This window comes from Pleurodeles waltl, chromosome 11 (genome assembly GCF_031143425.1).
Source record: "Pleurodeles waltl isolate 20211129_DDA chromosome 11, aPleWal1.hap1.20221129, whole genome shotgun sequence".
Taxonomy (NCBI): domain Eukaryota; kingdom Metazoa; phylum Chordata; class Amphibia; order Caudata; family Salamandridae; genus Pleurodeles; species Pleurodeles waltl.
This window is the reverse complement of record NC_090450.1, coordinates 939,233,969-939,251,349: the sequence shown is the minus strand read 5'-3', so window position 1 is coordinate 939,251,349 and position 17,381 is coordinate 939,233,969. Positions and strand designations below refer to the sequence as shown.

Here is a 17,381-nt window from a genome sequence, read left to right as displayed (position 1 = left end):
ATGGCTCCATCAGTGAGAGGTGCCACATTGTCCTAAAAAGCATCCAATATGATCCCTACTGCCATGCATGACTGAGGAAATGTCACTTTGCTTAGGTTGCACAAAACTTTAGCAGGAGAAGGAATGTGCACCTGATGCTCATCAGTGCATGTTGGTTAAATCTAGATAAATTTCTATCCAAAGTCCTCCTAATGAAAGATCTGATTGCCAACTGTACCTTCTCTCTGCATTGTTGGGTTGCACTGCATTCTGGAAACGATCTTCATCAATGAATCCTGCTCTAACCTATTGCACCAGCTGGCTACTTTTTTATCCTAAAAGTCGCCCCACTCTACAGAACCAAGGTTTGCCTTTGGAATTCACTGATGATGCCTGTCCTGTGAACCCACAATCCCTAAAATCAACACTTCTTGCATGGTGTAACTGCTCATGCTGTGTATGGTTTCCACCGGAAGCCACTGTCATCATTATGAGTTGTTAAACCCTGCTATTCACTGCTATGACTGAGCAATATTAGGAAACAGAAATTGTTTCTCATTGTTGCTATGTCATAAAGGAATTCCAGGTTGCTCTTACAGGGTCCTATGAGAACCTGTCCGTGCGGTGCTGGCACTAGTATAGATTTGGGAGGGGAGGGGCAGAAAGGCACAGAGGTTGGGGGTGGGAGGGCTGGGTGTCAGAAGGCCAGTTTGTTTTCCTCTGTCTGTCACATATAGGAGAAGCCATGGTATGCATTGATCCTGCATTACTCCTCTGCCCCTGAGTAAGATCTGAAAGCAGAGGCAGATAATTTGGGTGGGTCATACGTAACATACAATTATAGATGGGTAACAGTGAACAACATGGATGTTTTTCACCGCAGGGTTCTGAGTGACATCAAAGACAAGTAGAACATCACTCTTGTGTATCCGATGTCACTCAAAACTACTTGGTGAAATTCCCATCTATAATTATATATGTGTTAATAGTAAAAAAAAAGTATAATTTTCAGCAGTAACGTGAGAGTGACAGAATGGGCCTTGAATGGACATGTTATAAGCCAGGCATTGATACACCCGGCTTAGGTGTTGCAGCCTCGTATTGCGTCTCTTGTAGTTGTTCTGGGTATGTGCTGAAGAATGCAGCACACATTCAAAGAGGAAAAACAAGGAAAAATACAAATATTTCTCCTCATTACGCCAGGAGGTACCGGATTTTGGGGCAAATCCATGTCTACAAGTCTTTGTAGTTAGATGTGGATTTTTGCCAAAGTCCATGGTTGGATGTCCAAGAACTCCCATGCACCACCCATGGAACACCGCCCTGGTGCAAAGTAACAAAAGGCAGTGCCTTGTGCTGTGTTGCCTTACTTTTTGTTACAAATATAAATTGTGATTTGTTTTGGTTTGTAAATCCCAGCACAAGACTTTGTGTTGGGTATTTGTTAAAAAGGTAATGCAAACTCTTTGTAAATCTGGGCCTAGGTGTGATCTTTCTCCCACTCAGACATTGTGTGGTGCCTCTTATGGTCCCTTATTCAGTGATGCTTCCCAATAAATTCTACTGAAATGGACATGTCTCAATAACCAGTACTTGCTTGCAGAGCTCTTGATGGATTCTACTTGCATAATTAGACCATGTTAAGCTCTGTGTTAAAAAACAGATCTGTATCTCTAGATGGATCTCAAGATGGATCTCAAGATTCCCTGATTGCACAGATGGATCTTGAGGCACTTTACTCACACGGACAGATCTCGGTACGCTCCTCATGTGAAGACAGATCTCTGCACCCTCTTCCTGCATAAACAGATCTTGATACACTACTTCCATGGACACAGCTAAACAGCTGTACTTGCATGGATTTACCTTGATACCGTTGCATTTTATATTTAATGTCTTGATTCCCTCTACATACATGGCCAGGTTCCGATACACTAATTACATGAACAGAAAAAGACTAATCACTATTGATGTCAATCGATTTCCGAACACTACTTCCATGGATGGATCTCGGTCAGTACCCTCTTATTATGGGGGACAGATTTTAATACACCACTTCCATGGGCAGATCTCACTACTCCTTACTTTGAGCAAACAGATGCTGAAGTGCTGTGCTTGCGTGGAGAGATGCCTACACTCTCTTTTTGTAAGGCTGCCTCTCAATAGCCTATTCTTGAAAAGACAAATCCAAAGCTCTCTACTCCAGTGGACACATTGCTATACATTCTACCTACATGGACAAATCTTGATACCCTGTGCTTGCATTGACTGATGTCAACATGGATTCACTGCATGGATAGATCTTGATACGCTGGTCTTGCATAGTCAGAGCTTGGTACATTCTACTGACATGGATAGATCTCAATGTACTCTACTGTGAAGAACAGATCTGTATGTGGTCTACTTGCATGGACAGATCTCAATACGCTCTTCAGACATTAACACATCTCTCGACCCTCTGCTTGCACTGACACATCTTGATATCCTCTTCTTGCAGACAGATCTCGGTATGCTCTACTTGCATGGACAGATTTCAGTACATACTTCTTGCATGGTCATATTGAGTTTACGCTACTTGCATGGACAGATGTCGAGGCCTTTTGCTTGCATGAACAGATATAGAAAAGATGTACGTGCATAAATAAACCTCAATGAACTTGGCTTGCTTAGATGGTCCCAATATACTCTACTTCCAAAGACAGATCTCAGCATGCTTCACCTGCATCGACATGCACTGCTTCCATGGGCAGAAATGAATACCCTCTTCATGCACTGGCAGATATTGATGCACTGTTTACCCAGACATATCTCAATATTCTCTTCTTCCATGGATTAACAGATTGCAATTGACTCTACTTTTATAGACAGAGCTCAATATGCTCTTCTAGCATGGATGGATCCACATAGGCTCTACTTCCATCTATGTATCTCGAAACATTCACTTTGCATGGACAGATATTGACAGACTCTACTTGCATGCGCAGTTCTTGACACATGCTTGCTTGATACCTTCTGCTTTCACAGGCAGATCTTAATACACCCTGCTTGCTTAGATAGATGTCTATACCCTTATCTTACATGGAAAGAACTGAACATGCTTTGATGACATGAAGAGCTCCAATATGCTCTTCTTGAATAGACCGATCTGAATATGCCCTTTTTGCGTTGACCATTCCCAATATGCAGTATTTGCATGGACAGATATCAATACCATCTTCTGGCATGGACAAATGTAGGTGTACTGTACATGCATAAACGGATCTGATGCTCCGCTTGGATGGACAGGACTATGTAAGTGCACTTGCATAGACAGAGCCCAATATGCTCCACTTGCAAAGACTGATCTCAGTAAACTCTGCTTGCCTGGATATATCTCAGTCCCCTCTTGCTGCATGGATAGGTCTTGTAATGCTGTACTCACACAGACAGATCTCAGTAAGCTCTGCTTGCATGGGCAGATCTCAGTATGCCCTCTTTGCAGTGACAGGTATCAATACCCTCTTCTTGTATGGACACATTTGGGTGTGCTGCACTAGCACCGACAGTTCTTGATGTGCCCTGCTTGCATGGAGAGGACTATGTAGGTTCTACTTGCAGAGATGATACCAAATATGAGCTACCTGCTTGGACAGATCTCAGTATACTTTGGACAGATTTCAGTACATACTTCTTGCATGGTCACACTGAGTTTGCGCTACTTGCATGGACAGATGTCGAGGCCTTTTGCTTGCATGAACAGATATAGAAAGGATCTACGTGCATTGACAAACCTCAATAAACTTGGCTTGCTTAGATGGTCCCAATACACTCTACTTGCAAAGACAGATCTCAGCATGCTTCACCTGCATGGACATGCACTGCTTCCAAGGGCAGAAATGACTGATATCTATGGGGATCTCTATAGGGGCTGCTCGCACAGACGGATCTCTGCACAGATCTCTATAGGGGCTGGTCGCACAGACAGATCTCAGTCCGGTCTTCTTGGACGTTCAGATCTCTGCTGAGGTCTCTATAGGGGCTACTCGCACAGACAGACCTCAATAAGCCCTGCTTGCACAGTCAGATCTTTATAGAGGTTTCTATAGGCGCTAGTCGTTCAAACAGATCTCAGCCCGCTCTGCTTGCACGGACAGATCTCTGCAAAGACCTCTATATGGATAGATCTCTTTAGGTGCTGCTCTCACAGACAGTTCTTTACACAGATCTCTATAGGCGCTGCTCACACCGACAGACCTCATCAGCCCGCTCTGCTTGCACGGGCGGATCTTTGTAGAGATCTCTATGGGCGCTCGTCGCAAAGACAGATCTCAGACGTTCTGCTTGTACTTACAGATCTCTGCAGAGATCTCTATAGGCGGACAGACAGACCTCAGCCCGCTCTGCTTGCATGGACGGATCTCTGCAGAGATCTCTATAGGCGCTAGTCGCACAGACAGATCTCATCCCGCTATGTTTGCATGGACGGTTCTCTGCAGTGATTTCTATAGGCGCTGCTCACACAGACAGATCTATACAGAGATCACTATAAGCGCTAGTCACACAGACAGATCTCAGCCCGCTCTGCTTGCATGGAGTGATTCCTGCAGAGATCTCAATAGGCGCTGCTTGCACGGACGGATCTCAGTCCGCTCTTGGTGCACCTACAGATCTCTGCAGAGATCTCTATAGGGGCTGGTCGCACAGACAGATCTCAGTCCGGTCTTGTTGCAAGTACAGATCTCTGCTGAGATCTCTATAGGGGCTGCTCGCACAGACGGATCTCTGCACAGATCTCTATAGGCGCCAGTCGCACAGACAGATCTCATCCCGCTATGGGTCCATGGACGGATCTCTGCAGAAATCTCTATAGGCGCTGATCACACAGACAGATCTCTGCAGAGATCTCTATAGGGGCTGGTCGCACAGACAGATCTCAGTCCGGTCTTGTTGCAAGTACAGATCTCTGCTGAGATCTCTATAGGGGCTGCTCGCACAGACGGATCTCTGCACAGATCTCTATAGGGGCTGGTCGCACAGACAGATCTCAGTCCGGTCTTCTTGGACGTTCAGCTCTCTGCTGAGGTCTCTATAGGGGCTGCTCGCACAGACGGATCTCTGCACAGATCTCTATAGGGGCTGGTCGCACAGACAGATCTCAGTCCGGTCTTCTTGGACGTTCAGATCTCTGCTGAGGTCTCTATAGGGGCTGCTCGCACAGACGGATCTCTGCACAGATCTCTATAGGGGCTGGTCGCACAGACAGATCTCTGCAGAGATCTCTATAGGGGCTGCTCGCACAGACGGATCTCTGCACAGATCTCTATAGGGGCTGGTCGCACAGACAGATCTCAGTCCGGTCTTCTTGGACGTTCAGATCTCTGCTGAGGTCTCTATAGGGGCTGCTCGCACAGACGGATCTCTGCACAGATCTCTATGGGCGCTAGCTGCACAGACAGATCTCAGCCCCTCTGCTCGCAGGGGCAGACAGTGCCGTGGATTGGCAGGGGCGGGGGGTAACGTGCCACTCTGGCAGTCATTTTACATTCATACAAATTGACATATTTCCGCTCTGCTGATCAGGACAGCGCGCGCAGGGTATAATCTGGATGCACTTCCCCCCTCTCCCGCCGTTCAGTTTTTCTTCCACTCAACATTTCCCGAGCAGCGGCTTCCGAACGAGCACCCAATCTACCTATTATGGGATGTCAGCCTCCTGCAGGGACTGCAAGGTGGGGCACGGGAAAGAGGGGTGCGGCAATAGGGGGTGGGCGGGCTTTCGGATAATGGGGGTGGACAGGGTTCAGGGCGTAGCTATCATGAGTGCAGCAGGTGAAGTGACACCCGGGCATAGGGGTGCCAGGGACCCACTACATTTCAATTACGTGTTTCCTTTACTATCCCCCCATTTGGGCAAAGGGTGGGGGGCGTGCTTTCCCTTCTTGCATTAGGCCCCATGGCACCCCTGCTTCACTACTAACCGGATTGTGGGGGTGAAGCCACCCCACCTCCCGCGGACATTTTCTGCACGAGTCTCTCTCCTCTCCAAAGTGACCCAGCAGGGCTGCGTAGGGGACCCAGGGCGGGCTATCGCCGACCCTTGCTGCCCGTGCACGGCGCCACAGTATGAACATCGCTTTGTGGAGTCCCACCTGGTCGCTCTGCCTTCTGCTTGCTAGCTGAGCCTGTTTTCACGTGCTTACACGCGCATCAGTGTTATCTCAGCGCACGGGGGTAGCCATGTCTGCTTAGGTTTCACTATTAACAGTTCAGCAGCACAGTTTGTGGGCCCAACGGTGAAGGGAACCCTGTCTTAAACTAAGCAGTGCCTCCTGATTGGACAAAAAGAGCCCTGCTGTGTTGTGGTTATAATATCATGTTTCACATATTGCGCCATGAAGCTGTATGCCTTCAGTAAGCGCTGTATATGAGATAAAGTGCACCCTACTTCACGTAATGAAAACATTGCAAGACACCGCGGAGTTCCATAACCAAGTAGGGTCACAAAACACTCGCATGACTTGCAAAATCGTTTTGCACGATAGGGGGTACTTTGCTTCTTATAATGCATTCTTGTGTGATGTCTCTCTCCTTTCCCTACTGTCCTACATTTGCAGGGTCATTTAAACCCACAAGGTGTTGTAAGTACAAAAACATCTGGTAGTTAATATCACTTTAGCCAGGTACTGGGCAGGGCCAGCTTTAGCGCGGGTGGCACCTGGTGAGACAATCTCTTTTGGAGCCCCCTCCCCTACGACCTCCTCCTCAGATTCCCTCACAAAGTGCCCCTCAATTCTCCATAGCCCCTCTCTCACATTTGTTTTAAAGCGCAGGTAAAGGCTAGTTGTATTGATCCACTCAGCTATCCACATAAAATACAGATCTGTTCTTCGCAGCAGGCATATTAACCCTCTGCACTACTTTATGGCGAGTCCAAACTGCCACTGGACAAAACTCCAGTCTCTTTCTCTCCTGCAGGAACATTAATCACAAGAATTACCTCAACATTTTTATTGCTGCCTGAAAGCAGGATGTCCAAGCAACTTTGAAGCAGGTGCTTTTAAATCATAAACTATGGCTAAACACAGTGCCACCCCCCCCCCCCTTGAGGTCAGTGTCCCCCCCCCCCCCATGTCAGCACCCAGTGCGGCTGCACCGGTCACACTGCCCTAAAGCCATCCCTGGCATTGGGCATATTTCTATGTTTTACATCCGGATGACGTAATGAGGAAGAATACCTGCACATATTTTTTGGAGTTATTGTGCCTTATTACGAACCCATCATTTGCGTACATTTAGCATGGCCCCTGAGCATCAGATTAAACCAGGTGCCTGTACTATGACTAGCCCTTCTCACACTCGAATGCTGGCAGCAGGCTCGGACTAGGGCAGACAATAGTCCGGGGCACCAAAATAAAAGTGGCCGCATTAGCGAATCAGATAGCTGAAAAAGTGGTCCACATTTCCAAATCTGGGTAGTTTTGAACTTGCAAATACACACTGTGTAAGCGTTTTGCAAGTTGTGGGAGACTTGATGCATTTGTGCTTGCTGCTAGTAATGTTTGTGGTAATATTGGGGAAATCAGCAGTAAAAACGGTCCACCAGGCCATAAAATAGACCCACAAACAGCCACTGTCCCACCCATTGACCTGTCAGACCAGCCCTTTAGACCAGTGATTCCCAACCTGTGGTCCGGGGACACCTGGGGGTCCGTGAAGCCTTCTCAGGGGGTCCACGACTGTTTAGAAAAATAAATAATATTAACAGATTTGGGGCCATATGTACGAACACTTTTTCCCATAGACACAGAATGGGTAAAAACCTTTGCTACATCTGGCCCTTGGTCCCATCTTTCCATAATGACACACTGAGGGGTCCCCAGATTCCAGTAATGATTCAGTGGGGGTCCCCGGGTTCCAGTCTTGATAAAGTGTGGGGCCACAGAAGCCAAAGGGTTGGGAACCACTGCTTTAGACATTGCCAGATTACTTTATAGGTCCAACGCTGGCTGGTAGGCACTATTGCTAAAGCAGGCACACACAGTGCTTCCTCCAGTGAGCAGGCTTGAAGATCTCTAGGAGTGTGAACAGAATGCTTCAAGCCGCCTATCAAGGGTGCTTTGAGCGGCCGGACAGGGTGTTTCAAGCTGCTCGGCTGCACAGAGTGCTTCGAGCAGCCCAGGCAAGGTGCTTAGAACGGCCCGGACAGGGTGCACCAAGAGGCTCGAACATTTTTCTTTGAGCTGCCTTGACAGGGTGCTTCAAGCTCCAAGCCAAGGTGTTTGGAGCAGCCCTGACAGTGACCGGCCTGGCGCAATACCCCTCCTGCAGTATTGCAGACTGTGAACAAGAGCTGTGAACAGGTGCCTTTGAGGGGAATGTGTTTGTTTACAAGGTGGCTGAAAGGCAGAAGCTGCAGCACAGAAGGTGACATTCACAAGGTAACTTTAGAAACATGTCTACTTTTAGTGGTGCTAAAGAGATATGTGAACAGCTACAGTGGCAATAAATCAGCAGCAGGCCAGCCCTGAAGACTTTAATGCTGCCAGTGGGTCTGACATTAGCCCGAATGAGCTACTAGCCAACCAACCACTGCTCATGCCACGTTCAGCATTAGTACACGCGCCTAAATGTCCCTGGTGGTCTCTCGCTGTTTCCAGTGGTGTAGCAATGGTTCCATGGGCCCTGGTGAAAGCAAGGTAATTTGGGGCCCATCCACTGGCTGGATAGTTTAATACAGCCATACACCCTAACAACCCTGGGCCCCGGTGCCACTACACCTGCTGCACCATTGATAGCTATCCCCCTGGCTGCTTCTTAAGTAAGAAATCATCTCATCAGGGATCAAGGAATCCTTACTATGCAAAAAAAACCATGATATGCAGCTTGTCTTTCACAGCAGATATTTTTTGAAGTTCGAAGAAGTCAATTGAAAGCCAGTTTTGTGGTTCAAAGTGAGCAGCAACCTGCAGTTTTTTGTGCTCCTCGACTGAAATCAGGCAGAACCATAAATATCTCCTAATCAGCTAATGATTACATTTTCAGGCAATCAAGTTTCAAAGAGCTGAAAAGCTTTAATTGCGTAAGTGGTGGTTGGAGATTTGCTTCACCTGCTTTAAGACTGTTTGTTGGCAGCAGGCATTGTGGCGTCACAACTCAAGCGACAGAAAGTGGAAACCACAATGCACGACTAAGTAATACGGGGATTATAAAGTGTTTATGTGGGGTGTGGTCAAGAGGTGGTGAGGGAGCAATGCTGCAATATGAGAAGGTGAGAAACAGTCTGAGAGGAAGGATGGTGTGGGAGGTACCCAAGAGGGACAAAGTGAGGTAGGACTAGGAGGCTGGTGGAGAGTCCTTCCTAGAAGTGTGCAATGAGGCAAGTTACAGATGGGAAGGGGGTATGGAAAAACTGCCCGTGCCGAGAGGGATAAGTGAAAGAAATGGATGTGTGGGCAGAGGTAGAGGAGGCAGAAAAGACAGGAAGAAGATGCTGTAGAGAGGGAGGGAGAAGATGAGATGGAGAGGGAATGGGGTAGTGACAACGAACGATTGTTGGTTGCAAGAACATTGTGGCTCCAAGTGGCTCCCACTGGACACCAGAAGTATCATCACTCAAGCCCTAATCACAAATCGATGTCACTACAGCAACGCACTCTACGCCGGCATCCCAACTCATCTCCTTCACAGATTCCAAACCATCCAAAATGCCGCTGCAAGACTCACCCTCGATCTCCTGTGCCAAACCCACACCACTCCTTAGAGAGCTCCACTGTCTCCCCATCCACAAGTGCTGCCAGTTCAAACTTCTCACACACATGCAAGCCACTACACAACACGGGACCTGCATTCCTCATTCACGGGCTTCACTCCCACCAACCACTGGACAACTTCCCTCAGAGTCACGTTTATTTGCACACACTCCTCGCATCCACAGACGCAGAACAGGAGGTCGATCTTTCTCCTACCAAGCCGACGAAACCCAAGAATGAACTCCACCGACACATCAGGGCCGCCTCCTCACTTCTTGAATACCGCAAGAAGATGAAAACCACAGTCTTCTTGAGGGACCATCAAGACTGCCTGTATTCAGGTCTAGCCTCACCACACACTTCCACTCACCTACTCAGCGCCTAGATACCCTTATGTATGACAAGCAGCACTCTACAAATCCACTTTACATTACAATACATTACAATATGGGGAAGAAGCCAGAATAGAGGACTGCTTCATGGAGATGGTGTGGACTGACCCGGGTGAAATGGGGCGCTTCTAGGAGGTGAGAAGTGGAATGGATGAAAAGTGGGGCCTCTTCGAAGGGAGGGTAAGGAGGAGATGCATAAAAAGGGGCTGTTCTAGGGAGGGAGGGTAATGGGTGAACTGAATGAAAAAGGGGTGCTCGTGAAGAGACAGTAAGGGATGAACTGAAGGACTGAACAAAAAGGGGGGTGTTCTAGGGAGAAATGGTAAGGGGTAAATGGATAAAAAGGGGTGCTCTGTGAACAGCGGGTAAGGGGGAAACTGACTAAAAAGCAGTGCTCTTGGAAAGTGGTAAAAGGTGAGCTAGACAAAATGGGGTGCTTCAAAGAGGGTGGGGCGAACTGAATGAAAGGGGGACGACTCTAGGGAGAGAGGGTAGCAGGTGAAACGGATAAAAACGGGGTGCTCTAGGAATGGAAAAGGGTGAGCCGGAGCATCAGTGAAAGGGTGAAACGAATGAAAGGGGGTGCTCTGGGATTGGTAACGGGTGACGTGGAGCCTCAGCGAAAGGGTGAAACGGATGAAAGGGGGTGCTCTGGGATTGGTAACGGATGACGTGGAGCCTCAGTGAATGGGTGAAATCGATGAAAGGGGGTGCACTAAGAAGAAAAGGCAAAGAGTGGACTTTAGGCCAATATCTGTGCCCCAGGGAAAGACGCTTACAGCTGAGCTGGATAAAAGGGGGTGCTTTATGGCTTGAAAGAATAAGAGCAAGGGTTGAGATGGCTAAAGACGGGGTGCCCAGGGAACAGGGGTAAGGGTGAATTTGATGAAACAGTCGTGCTTTAGGGAGAGAGGAAAGGGTATGACTTAGATATAGAAAGGCAGCTTGGAGGGCGGGCAAGAGGTGAACTGGATAAATAAGGGGTGCCACACGCGCAGAGTAAGGGGTGAATTCGACAAAGCCAGGGTGTTTTATGAAAGGAGAGAAAAGGTCGATGGATGCCGGGGGGGGGGGGGGGGGGGGTGACAGGAGGGTGTGCTGAGACAGGGTGAGGGTGGACGGAGGAAATACACGTATTTTAGAGATTTGTGGACTGTGTGGAGGAGATACATGGAAACGAGGCTCTGGGGGTGAAACTGTACGGGCAGGACTGCATGAACAGTAAGGGCGCTTCTGGGGAGGGGTGTTGGGGAGACCGCGGGGTTGTGGGTGGGCTGAAGTGGCAGAGTTGGGAGGGTGTGGGAGGCAGTAGGGTGATATTTGGGGTATCCTGAGAGATGGGAGTAGGGCAGGCGGTGGCTGTAGGGTGTGATGGTAGATAGGCGCAGGTATTAGTCGTGGGTCCAAGTGGGGGAGACCCTGGGGTCAGGTTTGTGGGTATCCTGGGAGATGGGAGCAGGGCAGGCGGTGGCTGTAGGGTGTGATGGTAGATAGGCGCAGGTATTAGTCGTGGGTCCAAGTGGGGGAGACCCTGGGGTCAGGTTTGTGGGTATCCTGGGAGATGGGAGCAGGGCAGGCGGTGGCTGTAGGGTGTGATGGTAGATAGGCGCAGGTATTAGTCGTGGGTCCAAGTGGGGGAGACCCTGGGGTCAGGTTTGTGGGTATCCTGGGAGATGGGAGCAGGGCAGGCGGTGGCTGTAGGGTGTGATGGTAGATAGGCGCAGGTATTAGTCGTGGGTCCAAGTGGGGGAGACCCTGGGGTCAGGTTTGTGGGTAGCCTGGGAGGTGGGCACAGGGTGTGGCAGGTGAGGCACGTGGGAGGGTAACATGTTTTGGGAGAGTTGTAGGGAGAGGTATGAGGCAGCTGGGCCATGAGTGAGATATGTTCATAGACTGGGAAGAGGGGTGATATATTTAGGGGTGCAGATGCGCAGAGGCATGTGAGGGGGAGATTTGATAGCAGACGGAGAGGCAGAGAGATGAGTGGCAGGAGAATCTCTAGGGTGAGATTTGTGCATAGAGAGACAGATGGGCAGAGAGAAGTCTGAAGAGGAGAAGGGAGGGTGAGATGTCCTGGTAGAGTGATGCGTGGGCAGAAGTGTAGGGCAGGCGGGCACAGTAGGGTAATGTTTGTGGGTAGAGAGGTTAGCAGAGAAGAGAGGTCGTAAGAGAGGTGGAGAAGTTTGTAGGTAGGCACGGAGTGGGCAGAGAAGAAGGGCAGCTGGATCCGTCAGGTTGAGATCTGGGGGTATGTAGTTGTAGGGAGAGATCCTTGGGTAGTTGGGTGAGAGCCTTGGGTGGGCAGAAGAGAGATGGCGTGTCTCGTGAGCAGACTCTGCTGTCATCTGCTTCCTCTGCGGCGGCCCTTCTGCAGGAATGTATTTTAATACCACGCGTGACCTAAAACTCACACTGCGGGATCAGCGTTTAATACTCAGAGTGACTTGTCTTTCTCTGCCACGAGCAGCATCCAGACCCTTCGCCCCCTCGTCTGTCCCTCCCCCCATCTCCCCACCCCCGTTGCCTACTCAGTGGAGAGAAAGACACACATCAGTCACGGGCGGACACAGCTCCCATTCGTGCTACTCTGAATCTAGGCACTTTAAAGGGACTGTCGATGATGTGTGACACCTAATATCGAGATGACATGAGATCCGCATTCTTTCCCCAAACACGTTGTATCCTAATCCCCAGGGCGGCAGAACACTACCGCTCCAAGCACCATTGCTCCCCAGATGTTCTCAACTAGGGCCATGCCCTTTGGCTTTCTGCCCCAAAAGAGACAGGGGCACCAGCTGTGGATGTTTAGGGGGTGCCCCGTGGCAGATGCCAGTGCATTTACATTCACTGCAGCGGTGACCCACAGACGTTCACATCGGACAGACACAGTGAATCAGGGGTAATAACATATGGTTCCTACCTGGCCAAAGACGGAGCTGAGGATGGGGTTCAGCTGCTGGAAGAGGGGGTCCACCTCCAAAGACTGGGTGCTGCCACCGGTCTTGGCTGGTGACTTGGAACTTGGAGTCCCCAGCTGTGGCGAGGAACGCTCGGGGGTCTTCACAGGGTCCCTGCTGGAGCGGTCCCTCTGCCCGTTGGATGACTCTTGCGGCAGCTTCTGTTCCTCCTCTCCAGGAGACCCCACCGGGGGAGGCTCCTGCTGGAAGCTGGGGTACAGGTGGCTAGGGCTGGGGCGACGCTGGACCGGGCTGGGATGAGCCTGCTTGGGGCTGGACTGCTGCTGGGACGGAGGATGGTGAGGGGACCGGTGGCTAGGATTCTGGTGGTGGTGCGGCGACGCGCGGTGGTGCTGCTGGACAGCACTGGGATGGAGCTGGAGATGAGTGTGGTTGTCTCCCGGCTGGTGGTGGTGGTGGTGACTTGGGTGGTGTTGAATCTGATTGGCATGTTCCTGGGGGTGACCTTGGCGCTGATGATGCCTGGATGCCCTTGAGTTTCTCTGACTGTGGGTGTCTGCTGGTAGTTGGTGACTGTCAGCGCTTCCATTGGACGTCCTTGATGACTTCTTTCTGTAGGCTATGGTTGGACCTCCTTCTTCAAATGGGTCAAGGTCTTCCTCTCTTTCATTGGACGCATTGCTGTGTTTCTCTCGGTGGGCTATGGCTTGGCCTCCCTCCCCCTGGGACAGTGACCTCACTGGTCTTCCATTAGAAGTCCTACTGGGTTTTCTGCTGTGGTTGATGTTGGAGTCCGCCTCAGAAGGTGGCTGATGGCTCTCAGACCCACCATGTGACTGGCGCCTTCTTAACCCATTCATTCGATGCCCGTTGGCTCCAGGGTGGCAGAGTGGCCTCCTGGAGCTGGCATCTGTTTCTTGGTAGTCCTGGCTACCGGGGTCATCTCCCACGCTCCTAACCAGCCCTGGCTCGTCCCTCCCGTGGGGTCTGCTGGGCAGCTTGTCCCTCGTTGATCTTCTGCTGCTCCCATCAGACTTCAGCAAGGAAGTCTTGGACTCACTCTTAGGGATGGGAGAGGTCATTGCTGAAGGTACCTGATACTCCACTCTGGGGTAACTAGGTCAGGTGCCATTGGATTTGAACATCTGCCTGTAGCTCCTGAGTCAGGAGACCTCAGCTGACAGAGATGGTTTCCTCCCAGAGAAGGGGAAGGTGAACCAATCCCGGGAGGCTGTGTTTTCTGCTCGTAAGCAGTGGGTTGTGATATAAATGTGATCAGTTCTGGCAGGTTATGGTGCCTTCAGCTAATTAAAGATAAAGGATTCTGCGGATCAGGGTAGGTGGCGGGTAGTCCCAACCCATTGAGGGTGAAGATGTCTGCAGCTTCAGAGAGGTGCAAACGCCACTCAGCTGAAAGCAAGGGAGATGCCCTTTGACCACTGTGTTGCCTCTCTCAGCTGAGCTACATAGGGCTGCACAGAGATGAGCGAGGGGCAAAGCCTCTCCACCGACAGATGAGATTCATTGAGATGTTGCCTAACGGAGAGATGTGATGAGTCCCTCAGCTCAGTGAAGCAGTGGTATCATCAGATGAGGGATGGAAGATTGCGTCAGCAACAGCGGTGGATGAACATTCAGCCAAGCAAGAAGAATGACATATAAGCCCAAGGAGCGACCAATGAACTCAGTCAAGCAAGCGACATATGTTCTCCAGCCAGCGAGACGTGAAGGTCCACTGCTCAGGAAGGCGGGGTGCACCACGCCTTGAAGGAGAGAAGTGTCCAAGAACTATGGAGTTTGAGGCATGTCTTTAATCCAAGAGGTTAGACATCTCCACAGCACGAGGTGTTGGGGGTGTCGTTAAACTTTTGGGGAGTGGAAGTTTCATTCCAAGAGGATTAAAGTCCTCAGCCGCGGAGAAAGGCAAAGTCATCTTTCTAGAGGGTAGGGTGGTGTCATCAGCTCAGGGGAGAGATGCCTTCTGCCTGGGCGCGTAGATATGTCTAGAGCCAAGATTGGGAGCGAGCTCTGTGAAGGTGTCCTGCGATAAGTTCAACCCATTTAGATGGACAAGTCCTCAGCCCATGCACGAAGAAGGGGCGTGGAGATGCGCTCAGCTCAAAGGTGGGCGTGTCCTTAGCCACAGGAAGTGAGTATGTCCTCACCCCAGTGACTCATTGGTGCTAGCCATGTCCTCAAGCCCAGGGAGATGTGGTCCGACCAGCTTTTGGAGTTGTCGGGGGGCGGAAGTGGTCCCTGTTTAAGGGCCTTGAGAAGCTCTCGTTCAGCCAAGCAAGGGAGGGCATGCGAAGAGTTCAAGCGGTGGGGGGCGATGCTGAGAGTGTCCGTACCCAGGGAGGCGACCTCAGACCTGAGGACCGCAGGTGATGTTTGGCCTGTAAGGTGGAGGTATCCTGGGCAAGGACAGTACGGAATGCACCCTGAGCCGCGTCCTATCCAGGCGGAACGGGACACGCTGAGCTGAAGTGCTGCCAGTCAAGGGGGGCTTAGTTCCACAGCATAGAGAGGTGCGTTCCGGCAGCCCCGGGAGGTGCGTGGTCCTCGCCCCTGGGAGGCGCAGGGTTCTCAGCACGGCCGCCTGAGTCCAGGAGTCTGTTCAGCACCGGGGCCCGGGGGACAGCTCCTCCTCCAGTCCGGGGGAGTGCCTCCCTGAATGCTTCCTCTCTCCCCCTGCTCCGAGCCCTCTCTGCCCCCTCTCCTCTCTGCTCCCTCACTCTCCCCTCGCCCCCTGGAGCCCCCTCCCCCACTGCCCTCCCTACCTCACGTCTCCATCCCAAAACTCCTGTAACTCCTCAGTTCCTTGCCTTCCACCCTCAGCTTCCAAACTTCTGCCCTCACTCACTGCTACTTTCACTGCACGTGTCCGTCCCTCACCACCCCTGCTCTCCTCTCATCTCCATCCCTTCACGTGCTTTCCCCGACACCTCAGTCCCTCCGGGGCCCCCTCTTTAGCCCTGATCCCACTTGTACTTTGTCCCTTTCCGTTCTCACTGCCCCCAAGCTATTGCCTCTGTCCCCTCCTTTAAGCCCGGCTACAAAGAGACCTTTCCCGCCACGTTTCCTCAACGAGCCCTCGTTCATTCACCTCTGACATCCCGTTCTCTTCCCTCTCCGCCCCTCCACTCCCCACTCACTTCTACCCCCACCCTTATTGCCCCTCGTTCTCACTTGCCCCTTCTATGTTCTCATTCCTCACTCTTCCCAGTGTTTCCTCCTCTCTATCCTAGTTATCACTTTTAACCCCTGTCTTACACCCGCCCTCTGGGTCCCCCTCTTCCTCGTCTCCTGTCACCCCTTCCCACCTATGTCTCCCCAGCCCTCTCTTTCACTCCCTCCCCGCTATCTTTTGGTCTCACGTCTTCGTCGCCTGTTTCGCCGTTAACCCTCACACCTTTTCCTCAGTCCTCAGGCCGCACTCCTCGCCCTTTTTATGCCCCTTAAATCTCCTTCCCACCCCTCTGTTGCCTCGTTTGCCTCTTTTTCAGCCCCCCTCTCTCGCCGCCTCATCCCCTCTCTCGCTGCCTCGACCCCTTCACCCCTCCTCCCTCTGCCTGCCCCCTCCCCGGGGCAGCGGCCGGTACCTGAGCCCGGGTCCGGGCGGTGGGGCCGTGGCTGAGACGGAGGGCTGCTGCCTGCCTGGGCCGGAGCGGGGCTGCAATAAATGCAGCGCCGGAGGGGCGATGAATATTTAACGGGCAACCGGAGCACGAGTGAAAGGTGCAGCCGGTCAAAGGGCGGGAAAGGCGATCCGGCCGCACCTGGAGCAGGGGGCTGCCTGCCCGGGAGATGCCTGTCCTGCCTGCCCGAGAGCTGCCTGTCCTGCCTGCCTGCACAGAGCCGCGGCTGCCTCTGACGGTCCTTTAACTCCCTCCCAGCCGACAAGAGCTGCTTCTGCGCCGCGGAGCTGGGAGAGGAAAGTCCTCTCAGGTATCCGCCACCCACCCAGGCCCTCCTTCTGTCTCTGCGGGGAAGGGCGCACAAAACCCAATTACTGGTCACAGTAGACACACAAGCAATGCTTCCCCGTCCCTCCCCCTTTCATTCCCGAAACCTTGGACGTGTGACCTCATCTCCACGCATTCGACTGAGTCTGCCCCAGCCCTACTGACACAGGCCTCTCACCATGTCTCCTGATTGCCTACGCCTCTGCCTTCCATGTGACTGACCCTGATCCAGTCCAAGGGGCTGTTCAGATGTATCACCCCTCCATCTCTCGCCCCCAGCCGACGATGCATAGTGTGACCTCATCCCCAGGCTCGCTTCACCTTCAAACACTGGACTGAGTCTGCCCCAGCCCTACTGACACACGCCTCTCACCATGTCTCCAGATTGCCTACGCCTCT

At 51.5% G+C, this 17,381-nt stretch overlaps 1 protein-coding gene across 2 annotated transcripts in view; it reads right to left on the bottom strand.

The window, feature by feature from the left end:
* The window catches only part of CABP1 (calcium binding protein 1), a 186,625-nt gene extending 170,757 nt beyond the window's left edge, over positions 1–15,868 (bottom strand). The window contains exon 1 of one of the 2 annotated variants that reach the window (XM_069215050.1): positions 13,020–15,868. In XM_069215050.1, coding sequence (XP_069071151.1) covers positions 13,020–14,099 — 1,080 coding nt within the window. In that variant the 5' untranslated portion in view covers positions 14,100–15,868. The remainder of the gene's footprint in view (positions 1–13,019) is intronic. The other variant, XM_069215049.1, reaches the window with a different exon arrangement.
* Positions 15,869–17,381: the final 1,513 nt, after the last annotated feature.